Source organism: Anastrepha ludens, chromosome 3, assembly GCF_028408465.1.
Source record: "Anastrepha ludens isolate Willacy chromosome 3, idAnaLude1.1, whole genome shotgun sequence".
Taxonomy (NCBI): domain Eukaryota; kingdom Metazoa; phylum Arthropoda; class Insecta; order Diptera; family Tephritidae; genus Anastrepha; species Anastrepha ludens.
Genome location: NC_071499.1, coordinates 4,535,929 through 4,552,929, shown reverse-complemented (window position 1 = coordinate 4,552,929; position 17,001 = coordinate 4,535,929). Strand labels below are relative to the sequence as shown.

General features: G+C 38.3%; 1 protein-coding gene across 1 annotated transcript in view; it reads right to left on the bottom strand.

Annotated features, from left to right (window-relative positions):
- Positions 1 to 378: 378 nt before the first annotated feature.
- LOC128856882 (uncharacterized) overlaps positions 379 to 17,001 on the bottom strand; it is a 106,290-nt gene continuing 89,667 nt past the window's right edge. Inside the window, exons 5-14 of the mRNA XM_054092303.1 lie at positions 10,879 to 10,975; positions 10,386 to 10,786; positions 9,813 to 10,327; positions 9,225 to 9,728; positions 8,606 to 8,719; positions 7,762 to 7,983; positions 7,559 to 7,708; positions 6,882 to 7,504; positions 6,074 to 6,827; positions 379 to 6,012 (exon numbers count right to left, since the gene is read on the bottom strand). Coding sequence (XP_053948278.1) covers positions 5,952 to 6,012; positions 6,074 to 6,827; positions 6,882 to 7,504; positions 7,559 to 7,708; positions 7,762 to 7,983; positions 8,606 to 8,719; positions 9,225 to 9,728; positions 9,813 to 10,327; positions 10,386 to 10,786; positions 10,879 to 10,975 — 3,441 coding nt within the window. The 3' untranslated portion in view covers positions 379 to 5,951. The remainder of the gene's footprint in view (positions 6,013 to 6,073; positions 6,828 to 6,881; positions 7,505 to 7,558; positions 7,709 to 7,761; positions 7,984 to 8,605; positions 8,720 to 9,224; positions 9,729 to 9,812; positions 10,328 to 10,385; positions 10,787 to 10,878; positions 10,976 to 17,001) is intronic.

The following is a 17,001-nucleotide window of genomic DNA, read 5'->3' as shown; positions in this document are numbered from 1 at the left end:
AGAATCGACTAGCACACACTGCTAGCGGCATTTTCTCATTAGCAAATTCTTGCAAGTAAAAATTTAGTCAGTAAATACTTGCAACTTCCCCTCACAATGAAATGTCATTTCGCTCTCTCACTTTCCCCTACTTTGCATTGTTACAAATTATTTGCTTGATGAACTTACCTAAAGTCCCTTCAAAAACATAGCTCAAGCACAACTTTCCGCTGATTTTCATTTGAAATTCTTTATTGTACTTCAATTTATTTATTTCTTTCAATCATTATGCTTCTTGACATTGTGTGTATATATCATTAATATAATATATATTTATTTATCATAATAATTTATTTAATAATAATTTGTAATAATATTATTTATTTTATTTGGTTTACATTTTTGGTTCTTACTTCTTTTTGCGTATTTTTTTTTTGTTATTTCCTCTTTATTTTGTCTTAGTCCAATCAATCAATCAACATTTATTTTAACTACGTACTATTATTTTCTAATCAATTATTTATTAGCTTTTTTTGTGGTTTTTTTTTTAACTTTTTTATAGCATTAAGTATGTATGTATGTGTGTATGTTTATGCCTCTATTTACTTATGCAACTTGACTGCCTTATTGTTTTTGTTGACTGTTCTTTATGTGCGTGTGGTTTCTGTGTTTGTATGAGCTATTGCGAATAAATTAGTCTACGTCTACATATTTCATGTATGTGTGTGTGTGTAGGTGAATGTATGTGTGTCTGAAAAAGCATTTCCTTACTATTTGAATCGCCTTTCACTTACTTTCTTTTCTCTCCTTTTTTTCGTTTCCTTTTTGTGTTTTCCCCCTTTGTTTGGCTACGAGGGCGCACACATTTTCACATGCACGTGGATGTGGGTAAGCATGCGTATCTATGCCGTTAGTTATTTGCACTTTCGCACTTCACTTGCCTCTGCTAGTAACTGCCCATTTTGAATTTTGATGTTGCTTGTGTTAAATAGTAAAGAATTCATTTACTTTAATTTTTTATTTGCTGTTATCTCTGCACATGAAAAATAGGCCAAGTAATTTTATTGTGTTTTTTTTTTTGTTAGCATTAATTTTGCTTAAATTTGCTTCAAATGTTTTCTTTTATAAACTTGACGTTATAGATTAGTATTTGTTGTATTACCGTGGTTTCATGTGGATAAACTGGCTTTATGTGTGTGAGTGTAGATGAACATCAGTTATTTTTTCACGTCTTCGTAATGACTTTTGCTTCGAATGCGTTTTTGGACATTCCCTTTTGTATGCTATTGTTTTCTTTTTTTTGTTTTTTCAGTTATGTGTGGGTGTAGCCATGTATGCGTGTGTATATGTATGCCATTTGTTTTTAACTCTAACCGGGCTATGCCTCACTTTTAATAATAGTAATAACCATGTTTTATAAGGCTAATTATTAATTATATACGCAATAACAACAATTACTATTAGCTTCATTTATTTTAACATTATACATATTTTTTTGCTTAACCATTACGTAAATATTTCAATTTGAATCTTTATTTTCAAGTTTCTATGCGTCAGTAAAAGAAATTCAATTCGATTTTGCATTACTTTGCTTTGCGGTTAGCGTTGGCCAGCCCGTCGTCCCTCGGGTCGTTTTTTATGCTGCGTGCCACAAAATTTGTGGCCCTTATGCCGCCATTTACACACTTTTCCTGCATCAACAATTTAAGTTAAAAAAATCTAAATCCTCAGCTTCTCTGTTGTTCACTTATTTTTATTTTTTGTTTTTACATTTTTTTTGTTATTTGTTGTTGGTTTGTCTACTTATGCGCCCTTGCTTTGTATGCTGTTTATCCTTATAATGTAGTAAAGTATATTGATCCATATTTTCCATAAGCTGCTCTCTACTTTTATTTCTGCCCTTTTCTGCCTTCTCTCCTTTCACCCTTCTCTTTTCCCTACTCTCTTTCCTGCTTTTACTTTTCAATGTAAATGTATAATTTGGCAATTGTAACTAAATTTCCTATTTCAAATTCTAGGCCTATTTCTGCTACGAGTTGGCTTTAAGCGATTTCGACTATTATTTTTCTCTTCGCTTTGGTTTTATTTTTATTCAACTTTTTCTTAGTGAGTGTTTTTTGAACGGTGGTTTCATTTATTTTTAGATGCACAATATTTATTTTTTTGTTGTTTTTTTATTTTTTTGCTTATTATTTAAATTTAAATTTCCTACTTGTTAAATGTCGCTATGATGTAAATTTGCTGGTTAATTTCCTTTCGACCTTTTCTGTTCTGTTTGCATTTTTAAGCCAGTTTCTAGTTTTAATATTTTTAATTAAGATTTGTAATTTTTGGTTATTTTTTATTTTTGTTAAATTTTTTTTTGTTTTTGTAACTCTTTGTAAATAAAATACTCGAGCGAGCTTATTGAGAGTGAATTGTCTGACCAACAACCAATAGTTTATTTGTTTATTTAGCTCGTTTCTTGATTGAGAATTTTCCTTAGTTTATGGTGAAGTGAGTGTGTGTGGGTGAGAGTTTGTTTCAGTGGTGTTGGTTGGCTGAATGCAACACTAAATTAGTGCTTAAGTATTGGGAAACAAATGCTTATGTTTTTAAATTAGACCAGCTGCTTATAAGTAAAATTAAACTAATACTGCATATCGAAAAAAATAGTAAATTAGTTATAAATAAACATTGTATAATAAAATTTTTTAATGCTCGCAAAAACAAAAAAAATTAATGTGCGAAGTTTTACTGCCACTTAAAACTTTCCAACTCTGCGGTTGTTTTTCACTACTTTTCAATTATTTTTAGTTCATTTTTCATTATTTAATAATAAAATGTGTTGGAAAATTGCTAAACCAAAAATTATAAAATTATTATTATTTAAAGATTTTTACTTGCACCACCTCTATTCACGAATGGAGTCCACGACTGTAGGTTTTCCGCACCTTCATTTTGCTTCTGTCATACGTAAATGTTTTTAAAACTTTCATGCTTTGCCTTAACTGACTTCGCTTAGTGCTAAGAATATTTTCTAGTCATGCATTTGTTCATGATTTTAATTTAATTAGTTTTAATTTTTTTTAATTTTTTTGTATAATTTGCAAATTACTTTAAATTTTCGATCCAAACGATTACAGTTTGGTATATCAATGTTAATGTATGTGTGGGCTAAATTCCAAGGGATACACCAAATATGTATGAATATTTTTAGTTTTCAAATTAATTTTTTTTTTGCATTTTTGTATATATATTTTTTATATTTTTTTCATACTTTTACTAAATTTTTTATAATTTTTTTTTCTTACATTTTTTTATGCATTTGTTTTTTTGGTTAATATTCTGTATGTTTTGTTTTTTTAATTTTTTCAATATTTTTTAGCTAGACACATAAAATTTAAAGGCTATAGGCGCCAATTCGGTCTGATTAATGCATAAGTGAGTAAATATTGTATCTAAACGCAACAATGCGTATTAGCGCTTTTTTGAAACACACGAAACAACGAACATTAAGCATTTTTTCTAAGTTACTTTTTTTTGTTTGTTTTTGTATCTATCCATCAAAGGTACATTTGCTTAGTTAGTGTAATTCAAGTTTATATTCAACATTTATTACAGTATAATTTTTCAATTTGTTCTCAATTTTATATGTTTCTTGTTTCCTTTTTTTCAACACAATAATACAATAAGTATTTACTTATTACTAATTGAATTTCTTTACTACTTTGGCATCTCGTAGAATGATGCATTACTTGCCGTGACTCCAGACTGCATCAAAAAAGTTCTTTACTTGACGTTGTCTCGTTTTCGTTGCATACATTTTGGGGCTCGAGAGTTGTGTGTGCACGAAAGACGAGACATTGCAGCTGGAGTACACATTCGCTGTCTTATGCAGTGGCTTTTTATATAAAGCATCATTCTACAAAAGGAAACAGCAGCTGCGAAAGTTTTAAAAATCATACGTACTTTTGTTTTTGCAAATCTCGCAAAGTAGTCGTGGTGAGAAATGCACGTCTGGGGTGGTTAACGAAGTCATGCAAAATTATTCTTGCTTGCTGTTGTAATTCTATTGCAGTCTAAGTTTGAGAGCGATCGGCTCTCTTTTCAAATGAGCCAAACAAACGGTTATGTAAATAAGAGGTCACAGCTTCATTAGAGGTGTGTTGAATAAATAAGTTGAGGGGAATAAAATAAGAAATAAATAAATACATAATTTAAAATAAACAGATTCGGTCTCTTGTAACCGCATACTTCAATTTATTTTTAAGCTAATTAAAAACAAGTTAGTAAATCCTGCAAACACATGTACGAGTGTATGTGCATACTAATTAGAAGCGCCGCTCTGCAGCAGAACACACCAAAACTCGCGCAGTCGATGCATTCGTTAACTCTGATTAACAATAAACTAAATGAAAGTTGTACATAATTTTGGTTTTATTTCTTATTAGTGCTTTCTTGTCTATGGCAAAATAAAAATAAAAGCATTCACTTTGTCTGAATATTTTTCCACTCAGCACAACTTATTTTTCAAATGTTTACTTGCATGTTTCCTCTTTTATGCTTCTTCTTCTTCCTCTTCTTTTTAGCAACTTCCTCTTTAAGCAACAAAACCACTTCCCTCATTTATTCTCCAAGTTCATTCTTCATTCCTTAAGCATTTTCTCACCTTTTCGGTTATCAAGCAGAGCATAGCTTTTGCAATATAAGCAGCTATTTTTCTCCCCTTTTTCTCTCAGGTTTTTCCTTCGCAGCTAAGTACAAAAAAACTTACAGCAGCATTAAGGTAACTAGTAATTTACGTGCGTAAATATGTATGCATGTAGTTCGATAATGTGTTGGTATGTATGTGTATTTTATGGCGTAACACCCTCTCTAGTTATGCGTTTTTTGCCTTAAGTCACAAAATGTTGCTAAAGTTTCTAAATACTAAGTAATAGTTACAGTGTGTAAGTACTCTTCAGCGATCTGTACCTTAACTTTCCATCTTTTCTTCTTTCACCACGCATGCATTCACGTATTCTTTTATTAAAAACTATTTTTCAGCAACAAACAATTCACTTGAAGTGTCGTATTAGTTAGGCAATGAATTCAACTTTTCACTTACTTCCTGATTGCATGCATTTTACATTTCTAAGGGGCACCTTTTTGGTGTGACGTGTTTGAGATTTCCATATAACCATCTATGTATGGGTATTTAGTATTGTAGTTATTCTAGAACAATTTTTTAAATGGCCAATTCTTCGCAAGTCATTGTAGAATTATGAATGTAATGTGAATGTGTAAGTGTGTGCTTAAATGCGACCTGCAGGAAAACTACAAGAAGAGAGCGAAATTTTCAAAGAGGTTTTATAAGGATGTTGCTTTAGAGAGATGTACGTATGTATGTATATTATATGCATAGAGGAGAAAAAAACAGAAGTAGCTTTCTCTTCTGGAGTTCATTGTTCTAAAATCTAATAAATAATTAATATTAATAAAACTAAATTAATTAAACTAATAAATAAATATTAACCTAAAATGATATTTTCGGCTTCACAAATATTGAAATGTTATTTGGCGAACGGTAATAACTCCGATTTTGGTCCTAAATAACTCAATAGCAAGCTGCCATAAGAAGCATTCAACTCTTTCATGTCTGATAATTTTTACTGTTTATTAAAACATTTTCCTTTAAGTATTTTTTCGCGGTACAATTGAAATTAAACTCCATACAAAGTTCGCCTACTGCCTACTCTAGTCTTCCTGCACTAGACATTGCCTAAAAATGCACCAGCTGGTACCAGTTTGTAACCAGTTACACCATAGTTTGGAATCAGTAAATCTCCCTGCAGGGCATTAATCAATTTCTACATACGTATGTATATGTATATGCGTGGGTGTTCATGAGTTTGTGTGTAACTTTGTGATGCAAACAAGTGTCATTTCTTTTGATTTTTCTTCTTCTTCAGTATTTTGCTGACCATAGATTTGAAAAGATTATGTTTTATTCATAAATATCCGAGCGTTGCGTAGGTCTTTACAAAGGTTCCATCACTGGTGGTTATGTTTCTGAAATGTAAAGAAGCAACTATTTGTATAGAATCCTCATTTTGAGCCATTATCCACCTACTCATCCTCCCATGGACAGACCGCATTGCGGTCAGCTTCGGACTTTGTGCCACCACTCGCTTCCGTTGCGCCACCTGCCGACGTACTCGCCTTCTCTTTTTCATCGACGGAGTGTATTTTTTTGCTATCCATGCCACGCTTCTTCCGTCTCTTTTTCACTTCTTCTGTGTTTGCTGGTGCTACAGTTTCAACAAGCGCAGGCATCATTTCGACTGCATCGATGGCTGGTGTCGGTGTTGTTGGTAATTCGGCCACCTCAAGCATTAACTCCGGCTCTTCACATGGCTCATCGTCCACGGTGTCTATGTCCATTTCAGCTAGTGGTGCCATTGATGGTGCCGGAGTAGGAGCCGGCGGTATATAGCCAGCTTGTGTATCTGTATCTACGATGTCGTAGTCGTAGTCCTCCTTGCCATCGGTGTCGAATTGCAGGCCCTCTTGGTACTCATCAGTCGTGGGTGACAGCTCTTCTTGTGTTTCTTGTGCAGCTGCGATTTCCTCTTCTATGCGCAGTTGTTCTTCCTCCTCCATAGGACCGATGGGTGGTGGTGGTGGAGGTACCGTTGACGCGGCCATTGGCAGTGCACCCGAAGACATGGAGGTGTGTATTTGTGGCGATGTTTGAGGTTCTGGAGTGCTAGCAGCTGACGACTGCTGCTGTTCAATTTCTGGCGTTTCTGGTACGGAATTATCGCGGCTTGGCGTTGGTGTTGCGTGTGCTTCGTCCTCTGGGACCTCAGTTTTTCTCAGCGCTCCTGCAAATATTTAAAATTTAGAACTTTTTGGGGCATCTTTCGGTCTTCACTAACCTTCTTGTACATCAGCTGCAGCTGGCGCGTCCATCTCCAGTTCAATTTGTATTGTTGGTGTTGGCAACTGTGGATTATTTTCTTCTTGAAAGTCGAAGCATTCAATCAGCTCTATTTGCACTTCCTGCACGGGCACCTCCACCTCAGTTTCGGATATGATTATGCTGCCATTGTCACTGCCGCCACTTCCTTCGGCGCCACACAACAGATCACTTTGCGAACTCTCGCACGATACTATCTCGACCTGCTGATAGTAAGTGCAGACGCTATCATCTGGGGGTGGTGGTGTCACCTTAGTAAGGGGTGGCGGTGTTGGGGTCGGAGGTGGTAGCACAGACATTTCGGATGCCGATGATTCGCTGTTGCGTTGCGATATCGCCAGCTTATTGAGCTCCTCCTCGACTTCCGCATCCGATGTGGAAGGTGGATCTTTTGTAATCGTACCGGAGGAACTACTAATCGCCGTTACTGCAGCCATGGTGGCTATGCTTTGTGTGAAGAGCGGTGGAGTTGGTGTTGGGAGTGTGGCGTCCACAACACTTTGGCAGCCCACAGTGGGCGATGGGGCAGATGAGGTCTTCGCAGACACGGACGTCTGACCGAAATGATACTCTGATAGGCGACTGAAAAGGGTTTTAAAGTGAGAAAAGAAAATTCAAATTTGTACAACAACATACGATGGTGTGAAGGACATTGAAGCTCTTCGTTGTTCAGTGAAGTTCGGTACTAGACGTTTACTCGCCTCGCCGCTATCGACGGTATTCTGATGGCGTATACCCAAGTTGCGCTGCATGCGATCCGAAACATCGGTGATGTCCGAAGAAGTGCTATAAAGTCAACTTAAGCAAAATCGAATCACACACAAATTAACACTTTCTACCTGGTGAGACGCTGTGTAGTCGATTTGGCTGCGTTGCCGCTAATGACGACAGGTTCGCTTTCCTGCTCCCAAGGGCACACCGACAACTTAACTTGCGATGTCTGAAGCAGTGTGGGTGCGAGGGCTTCAGGTGGCTCATCAGGTATATCCCACGGGCACACCGCACTACTGGACGATTCGACGGTGGTCTCCAGGCGGGCCGCTTTCGGTTTAGATGTCTCTCTGTGAAGTGGTGGAAATCATATTAACAAAAATTGTAAGACATAAATCGTTTGAAATCGCCGTTAGTGAATGTTGCAAGTTCAGATCATTTAATAACACATACACATACATATTTACAACAGTCAGAGGTTCTTAAACTAGTAATTAGAAATTTAGCATTGCAACAAAAATACAAAAAATTCAACGGACAAAAATATTACAAATGTAAATCAAAAAGTGTTAATAATACAAGGTGACACAGATTAAGAGGAATGAGACAGATTTTCAGAGGCCACTTTACACTGATAAAAAACGAAAAACTTCACACGCAACATATATGAGAACCGGAGCTGGGGTATGAGTGGTGAAACCATGTTGTGTTATTAAACCCAAAAAATATTAAAACAAGCGACAAAAACAAGAGTTGTTAGAAGAAATGTGCGACATGGAGGAGATGTGTGATGGAGGTAAGGGTAAATTAGGCCCCTTTTGAGGTGAGTGGTTAATACAACACGCCAAATTTGACAACAACTGTAGTTTGGTAAATTGTAGGGCGATAGCAACATCAGTTTGGGAAGCAGTGGATAGATAGTTCAGAGTTGTTCAGAGATGCTTGTTGGTTAGAGAGCAAATAACGTCTTACTGATGGGAGCGTAAGCTACTCTCGCGAATCTCGCGCTTTCCGAACGGAGCAGCTTGTGTTGTGATTTCTGTGACCTGGAGTTGCGGCATGTCCCCCCTGTAAATGGACTCACAACTACCACATTCCACATTCCACATTCATGGGTGAATTCAGTATGATTTCGTGATTTTTCCAGTAGTTTGTTTTTTTTTTTTTTGTTTTTGTTTTTTTTTTTTTTTTGTTTGGCAAGTGCACACATGGTGAATACATTTGAATTGTGTGTGGAACAAAAATTTTTGTATGAAAATATGCGAAAAAGAAAATTAGATTGAAAAATTTTAATTCAAAAATTTTATCAAATTAAATGGCGTTTTTAAAAAGCTACATATCTTTTTAATATAATATATTTAATTCGTTTCTATTTAGCGCTCAATTTTACTTGATTAATTTAGCAAAAAGTTTATAAATTTTTAAAAGTGGAAATTATATAAAATTATTTACTGAGTATTGCAGAAAAAGCAACATCTATGACAATTGCATGTTTGGCCTTTGGTTCACATCAACTGGAAACTTTGAAAAACCAACAAAAAGTGCCCACTATTTGCACTAAAGAGAACAGAAAAACTCACAGCCACCTCACCTGTACGGAATCTCACTCAAGTTGCTCTGCGAGTGCGAGTGCGGCACTTTGGATGTAATATCCTTGTTCACGCCAATCACAGCCAACTCGTGCGCGGAGCCGGTGAGGCTACGATCGCTGCCGCGCCGTCGTGCCAAATGGCCGGGCGGAGGCGCCTGCATCATTGAAACGCCCACTCCGCTAACACTCTTCGCAGTCGCCGCGTCACCAAGATTCGGTTGGCTAGATAGCGCTGCAGTCATCTTCTTTTTCGCACCGCCGACGCCACCAAAGTTGAAGAAGCGTTTCTTGTGCGACGGCTGTATGCCGGACTCCAGCAGGCGCTTGTAGTGGTCGGAGCGTATAAAACGGGGGTAGCAGTCCTTCTTGAGAAGCAGCGTATAGATATGCTCCGAAGCGGAGTCGAATGTGAAACGAGATGGATTTTTGAGACCCTTCAGCACGCTCTCCATCGTTTTACCGTCAATATTAATTTCGCATGGTGCGCCCGGCTTCAGAAATTCCCTGCCAAGGAGAAGTAAGAAATTTTTAATTCAAAAATTAGAATCAAGAATCAACTGTAACGGCTTGGCACTCGGCGGTACTCACTCGTAAATTTCGTTGACCTTGTGTGGCACCTGAGAGTGCGCTGAACGCCGCAACCGATTCACTGCTATCCAGAAACGAATATTTTCGTGTGAGTACTCCTTTTCCAGAAAGCTTGTGAACTCCTGCAAGCCGGTTGGATCGGAAACTAGTTCCTCGATGGAAATGGCCCAACGCTTGACACGCTTCTCCGTAGGTATGTCAACGAATGTGTTGTTTAGCTGCCAAAAGGTGATGTCCTCCGTCACCCATGGGTTCGATGGCAATACTGGCTGCAAAAAGAAGTCATACTCGGCGAACGTCTCTGAATAAGCGACCAGTGACTCGCAGGCCTGTGACATTTTCATGCGCGTGCGGTTGAGCGATTTGCGGAGATAGTCTACTTCGCGCTGCACATCTTCGATAGTTTTCTTTTTATTAGGCTTCGAGCCCTGACGGTCACGCGACGGTATGGGGCATGGTTCCAAAGGCGTAAATTGGCCGGGCGGTGGACGGTGTACACGCCAGTAAGCGCGTTCCTATAGACAAAAAATATAAATTTAAGCAACCCATTTGAGCAGAAACGCAGCAGCTTACTTGTGAGTCACCGACAATCTTGTCACCCTTTTTACGCTCCTTCGCCAGCCGTACCTGCTCCTCTGCCTGCATCGAGATGAAGTCCCATTTGCCTTTTAGACTCTTATGCAGCGATGCCAAAGCTTCGGCCTCATAGTCCTCCAAGGCATGACGTTGCTTATTGCGCAGTGAGCGCTTGGCCAAATAAATGGCGTACTCCACATTGTCGGGTGCCTTGTGCTGCCACGGCCAGTAGTATGGCGTCTGAAAGCGATACAGCGACGAATCATCCTTAACAGTGAGCGTTTTGGTGTCGTTGACAGGAAAGAAATAGCCATGCAAGCAAAGTTGATTGGCTATGCTCAACGCCTCGGATTCCTCGATCAGCAAGCGATCCATTAGCCACTCGATAAGATCATAGCCTGAAAGAAGGAACACAAAACATATATAATGAAAAGCGAGCAGTGCGTGAGGGAGGGCCTATGCGGCAAGAGTGGCGCGCAGACAAACTTACCCATAAACGCAGATGGAATATTGCTGAGAAATATTTTCTGCTGACGCACCGGCACCGGTTTTCCAGAGTTCTGCATGGCGCGCACTAACGTCTCCATCTATAAAGACAAACAAGATCATTAAATGAAATGTGTAGACAGACCCACACACCCCTGGGACATTCATAAACATTTTCGATTGATTTTGTTTATTCCTTCAACTAAATAATCATATCTTATTTTTGGGCACTACTCACTCACATACATACATATACATGCATTCATATACATACATACATATACAAATACGTTAGCAACTTTCAATATCTCTGAACAGCACAGCTGTTCACTTGAGTCTTTAGTTACTACCAACTGAAGCCGCAAGCGCCACTTGGATTTGAGCGGCTGTCATGAAATTAGGCGCGTGAATCAGTCAATGTCAAACAACTCAAGTGCCACACAAAGCCCTCACTGCCGCACATGTGCACATAGCAACGCAGGCACTTCGAGTAGGCCAAAAGCGCACCATAGCTTCGAGGGGTCGACTTTGGTTGCTGTAACCGCAACCACAAGGCAACTGGGGCAAGGCTCGCATATGAAGCAGTAAAATTAGATGCACATTCCCATACGAGTATAACCACGGAGAAAAAATGACGAGAGCGGCATTGCCGCACGCATAGCTGCTCAAAATCGAATTAATTAAGTTTCAAGGATTTTTTACGATGCAAAAAAAGCCGAGTGCGCAAGCGTTGGTAGTTGCACAAGCCCCGCTCAGATGGATGAATGTGAGCTGTCGTTGATGTAGTTTAGTTTTGTTGAGTTGGTATTGGTTTGGTCGAATCGAAGGCGCAACTTAAATTTTTCAACTACTTAGCTGTCAACGTCAACGTCAATGTCTCTGGTGAAATCCAATTTCTGAATATTCTTTCATTCGTTGTGGGTGAAGAGGACAAGGTCATAGTTGAGTGAATGAGCAAAACACTCCAGAGTCCTTGCATACGAACAGACTTAAGAATATATAGGTATATATATATATACATGTATGTGTGTGTGTATATAATATATGTGACCGTTAAGTTCATAACAGAATGGAACGATTAGAAGCAATAAAAAGTTCGACAATTTTTAAGAGAGCTAATGGATTTTTAGTTCATCAAAAATGCAATCAGTTGGTAATTGGAATTTCGGGAAATCATAACAAGCAAGAGCCCCCTAAGTGTTAAACTATACATACGTACATATTTCTAGGACTAAGACTAGGCACATATCTACGATTAAAAAGTACAATTATGGCAGTGTAATTACTTTTAGATCATTAAAAAATGTATGTGGGATAATTTTGTGGAAACTTCTTTGTCCACTTTCTAACAAGTTGCCTCTTTTGTGCCAAAATTTTGTTAATATTTTCCGAAAGTACAGGGGTGAAAGTACAGTGTTACCAACTTCACACTGGTTGTATCTGTAAAACAGCTCATGACATCAACGTCAAAATTGTTCTAATGACAGTTCAATGTATCGTTTATAAGCCATCAAAAGCATTTGCGTCTCAGTTTTGTTGAATTTATTTTTTCTGTGATGGAACTCATACGTAATAGTGGGATTGCGTTATATTGGCTGGAAAACCACAACCAACCATTGTTCGTGAGCTCAGTCACCTCAAAGTGTATAAAATGTTTGTGTATCGAACTACAAAACATTACAATGATACTGGTAACATTGCAAAACGCTATGGAGGTGAGCGAAAAAAAGCGCAACAACGCCAGAAATGGTTCCGAAAGTGAAGGCTCGACTTGAACGAAATCCACGTCGAAGCGGAAGAAAAATGGCCAAAGAACTGAATATATCGCAAGACCCATATTGAAAAATGAGCTCAAGGCCAAGGTTTACAAGCTCCCAAAACCACACGATCTTTCACCCCAGCAAAAAAAAGTTCGGTGCGAAAGAGCAAAGGAGTTGTTGCGCTTGCACGAACGTGGCGAATTTCCTAACATTGTGTTTTCTGATGAAAAAAATTTCCCAATCGAGCAGTTCATAAACACTCAAAACGATCGTGTTTACTTGACCGAACGCTCATACGAGAATTTGAGCCTACGTATGGCCACTCGAAGCAATTTCCCATCGCAAGTAATGGTTTGGGTCGCAGTGACCGCTGATGGACGCTCTCGAATCGTTTTTATCGAGCCTGGTGTCAAAGTGAATGCGACTTATTATAGGGAAAATGTTTTAGAAGCTGCTTTAGAATCGTGGACACGCAAACATTTCAGTCGTAGACCATGGACATCGGTACCGTCTCATAAAGCTCGTGTGAACCAAGAATGGTTAAAAAATCATGTTCCACACTTCATTTCGTCCACACAATGTCTTTCGAATTCACCGACGCAAATCCGATGGACTATTCCATCTGGTCTATTTTGAAGAGCAAGGTGAGGACTAAAAAATATGCCAGTATGGATGCGCTGAAAAAAGCGAGTATACGAGAATGGGCCAAAATACCTCAAGATCACATTTGTACAGCATGCAACTCATTTTTTGACCATTTGAAGGCTATAGTCAAGGCAAAAGGTGGTCATATCGAGCTAAAGTGAATCCACCTGTATGTTAAAATTGTAATCATTTTTGAACAATTTTGTCTTTGAAATCAATAGAAACTAATTTAAATTTTAATTAACTAATAAAGTTATGGTGTTTTGAATAGGTAACACTTCATATCGTTCACCCTGTATACCTATCCAGTGATAAACTACTCAACGAACTTTTTCACGGTCTCTGCAATTTTTTATTGCTTGACCTAAATTGTTTTTAAAATAGTTTTAAAAATAGAACAATTTTTTTTATAGCAGTCTTAATTGAAATTCCATATTTTTTGGATTTTTGTGGACAGGAGCACTGAGTTTGATCTGCACAATTTACCCAGTTGTGAAAATACGTTTTTTGCCTTGCTGAGACGTGGTTCAATATCAATTACAGTTCCTCCGTCAACGCCGATATTGCTTCCTAGATATTAAAAGTTCTCTATCTCTTCTAGAATACTTTTACCTTTATTCACAGGCGGGTTTCATTGCTTACATTAACTCTAATTGTTTTTATCTTCACTCTATTAATATTTAAGCCGACTTTTCTTGATTCTGCACTGAGTTTGTCGATGGCGGTCTACATATCTGAATGCTTGTTCGCTAGAGGTACAACATCATCAGCATACTCTAGATGTTCCAACTTTTGATTGAGCTTCCAATTTATGCCTATTGGGTGCTTATCTAGCACTTCGACTATTTCACACATCCTTGGCGAACTCCCCTATGGGGCTCAAAGCCATCGCTTAGCTCGCCGCCATGTAATACTCAGCAGTTTACTCCATCATAACTATTTTTAAGGATGATCGTGATTTTCACAGTTATTCCTCTTGCGTTGAGTACCCTCCATATGCATTCCCTATTGAGAGCATCGAAAGTGTTGTCGTAGTATAGAATATATTAGTTAAATACATCGCCGCATTGAGTTTCTTGTTCTGTAATAACTCGCATTGCGATAATTTAGTCAACACAAATTGCCCAAGTCTGAAGCCTACTTGAATACCATGAATTGAGCTGTTTAACACCTCTGATATACTCTCTTAAATTATCTTGTTAAACATTTTCATAACTGTGGGTAACTTCTTGTCACCTTTTTGCGAGAGTTTCACTATTATCGGCTCCTTCCACTCATCCCGAGTGACAAACTCTAGAATAATTTAACTGTAAACAATCATGAGAGTATATACCGGTAGTTTGGCTACTGTTGAAAGCTAAAGCTACTTGTTTATGAATAGCACATTTCAGTAGTCGGAGTCAAACTTTCCTCAAGAAGTCGCCCACGCATAACAGAGTTTACTGTTCCATCTGCCCTACCTTCCTTTAGTAATCAGTGTTTCTTCCCTTTACGTCCGCACGCGGTAGAAAGTAAAAGGATAGAATTTCCTCTTTTTCGTTTTCAAAAGTGGTCTTTTAACCAACAAATTTCATGCAAATCGTATTTTCGATAGTTCTTTTTTGGAAGCTTTTCCGATTCAAACAGCGACTCTCCCATGATCTGTATTTTCTAACGCCTCATTAGCGGGTTCTGGTCTTGCGAAATCTTACCTTCTCATTTATTTCCCGGATAGTTTATTTTTCTCTACGGGATCAAAGGTTTTTCTTATCACTTTCATTCACTTTCGACAAACACTTTATTATTAAAAAAGCTGCCTATCTCACCTACAGCATTATTCATAAGCAGATCGATTTCCATCGACCTTCTAGCGTTGGAACGCAAACAGCTTTGGATTCAAAAGAAAGAAGCTGCGCGTTTCAAGAACAATATGAAATTAGAGCACAAACAATCTAAAAGTAGTAAGTCAAATAGCACACGGAAACTACAGGAAGATTGATAGTATAAGGGCCCCAATCAATATTGGTGCAGCAGAAGAAGAAGTAAGCTTTTACATAGTCTCTCTTCGATCGCGAGTATTTTAGGCAATACCTTTTCAAGATGAACAAAGTGACTGTATCAGTATATGTATATAGGGGCAGTTTATCAGATGACGCAACATAGTTTTTGAATGCAAAAGATGGCAAAAAGAACGTGAGCGACTCAAAGCTGTAGCAGGAAATGTAACAACCGAAAATAAAGTCTCAAAAATGGTAGAGAAAGAAGAAAATTGAGAAAAAGAAGCGTGAAAAGCAAGAAGAAGCGCGACTTGGACGCAGGTACAATGTGGCAACTTATATATATATATATACATATAATTGGCGCTTATATTCGTTGTGGGTGTTTGGTCGAGCTCCTTCTCTTATTTGTGGCGTGCGTCCTGTTGTCTTAAGCCGACTTTGAACGGCAGACATTTTTTATGAGGAGCTTTTTCATGGCAGAAATACACTGGGAAGTTTGCCATTGGCTGCCTAGGGGCGAGCGCTATTAGAAAATACTTTTTTCTTCATTTTGGTGCTTCACAGTAGTCTCGCACTAACCCATTCGGCCACCTTGGGCACTTACGTAGTGCAATAAGAGACTCCACCCCGAAATTATGTGACAGCGGTTCCGAGGTGGATTTATATCCATGAGGAGGATTGTGAGTGACTCATAGCACTGATGTGACAGCATCCTTGAGATCCATAAAACATTTTTCAAACTCCTTGACGAAACAAAAAAAAACATAAAGACATTTGCTGAATTTTATATTCTTCAAGCGCTTTAGTCTTTCAGATATTAGTTTTCTAACTGTCGTGATGTTTATACCGATTTTTGAACTATGTAGGTCCAAATCGCAAGTAATTGCATCAGTCTCCCTTATTTTTACTAAGCTTTTCTCACACATTTTAATTTCATCTTTTGGTGAGGATGGTGGCCGAACGGTGGCTGAATTGCGTGGCAACAGAGCAGCGAAGGAGAAGAGGAGAAGATGATTTCGTATAATTCTTGATACAGATGGAGTAGGAAGGAGCAGCAACAACGAGTTTCACAGAATACATACCTTGCATTCAAGAGCTAAGGCTTAGTTAATCTTAGAATCTCCCTCGAGCATCTTCATCTACAGCCACACCTTGTTGAATGGTTGTCGGAGTAGATATTTACTTCCCTTAAAGTAACTGCACATAGTATATGCGGCCTATCACTGCGACTACCTTTGCTTGGAGCATGCATTGGTCCGGTGGCCTGAGCTCGAGACTGATTGCAAACTCCCCCCAGAATACTACTCTCCCAACTATTCCATCAAGATTCGAGCGATCCGCGAACAGGTTCATCGGATCCCACCTACAAAAGCTGCACTGACTAGAATGTGAGTAGAGAATATCTTCTTGGACCAAGTAAGGGTTTATATTGATCAGTCAGTGTAGTAGATCTTAGCACTCTTCCTAGTTTCTTCGTCTATGCTCCTCTCTCCACCCAATTATACCACACAAGCACTCCATACAACAGAACTGATTTTATAATAATACTAAAGGGTGGCTAAATTTTAATTGCCGATGTTGAATGTGACCTAAATGACCTAAACGTCAACGACACCGTTGGACTTCTTTCTTTGAAGTTATTTGAAAAAAAAAGGTGTACGTCGATAAGCCAGCAACAATTCAAGATCTAAAGGACGAGATAATTCGGCACATTAATGGCATAGAACCTCAATTATGCCTCAG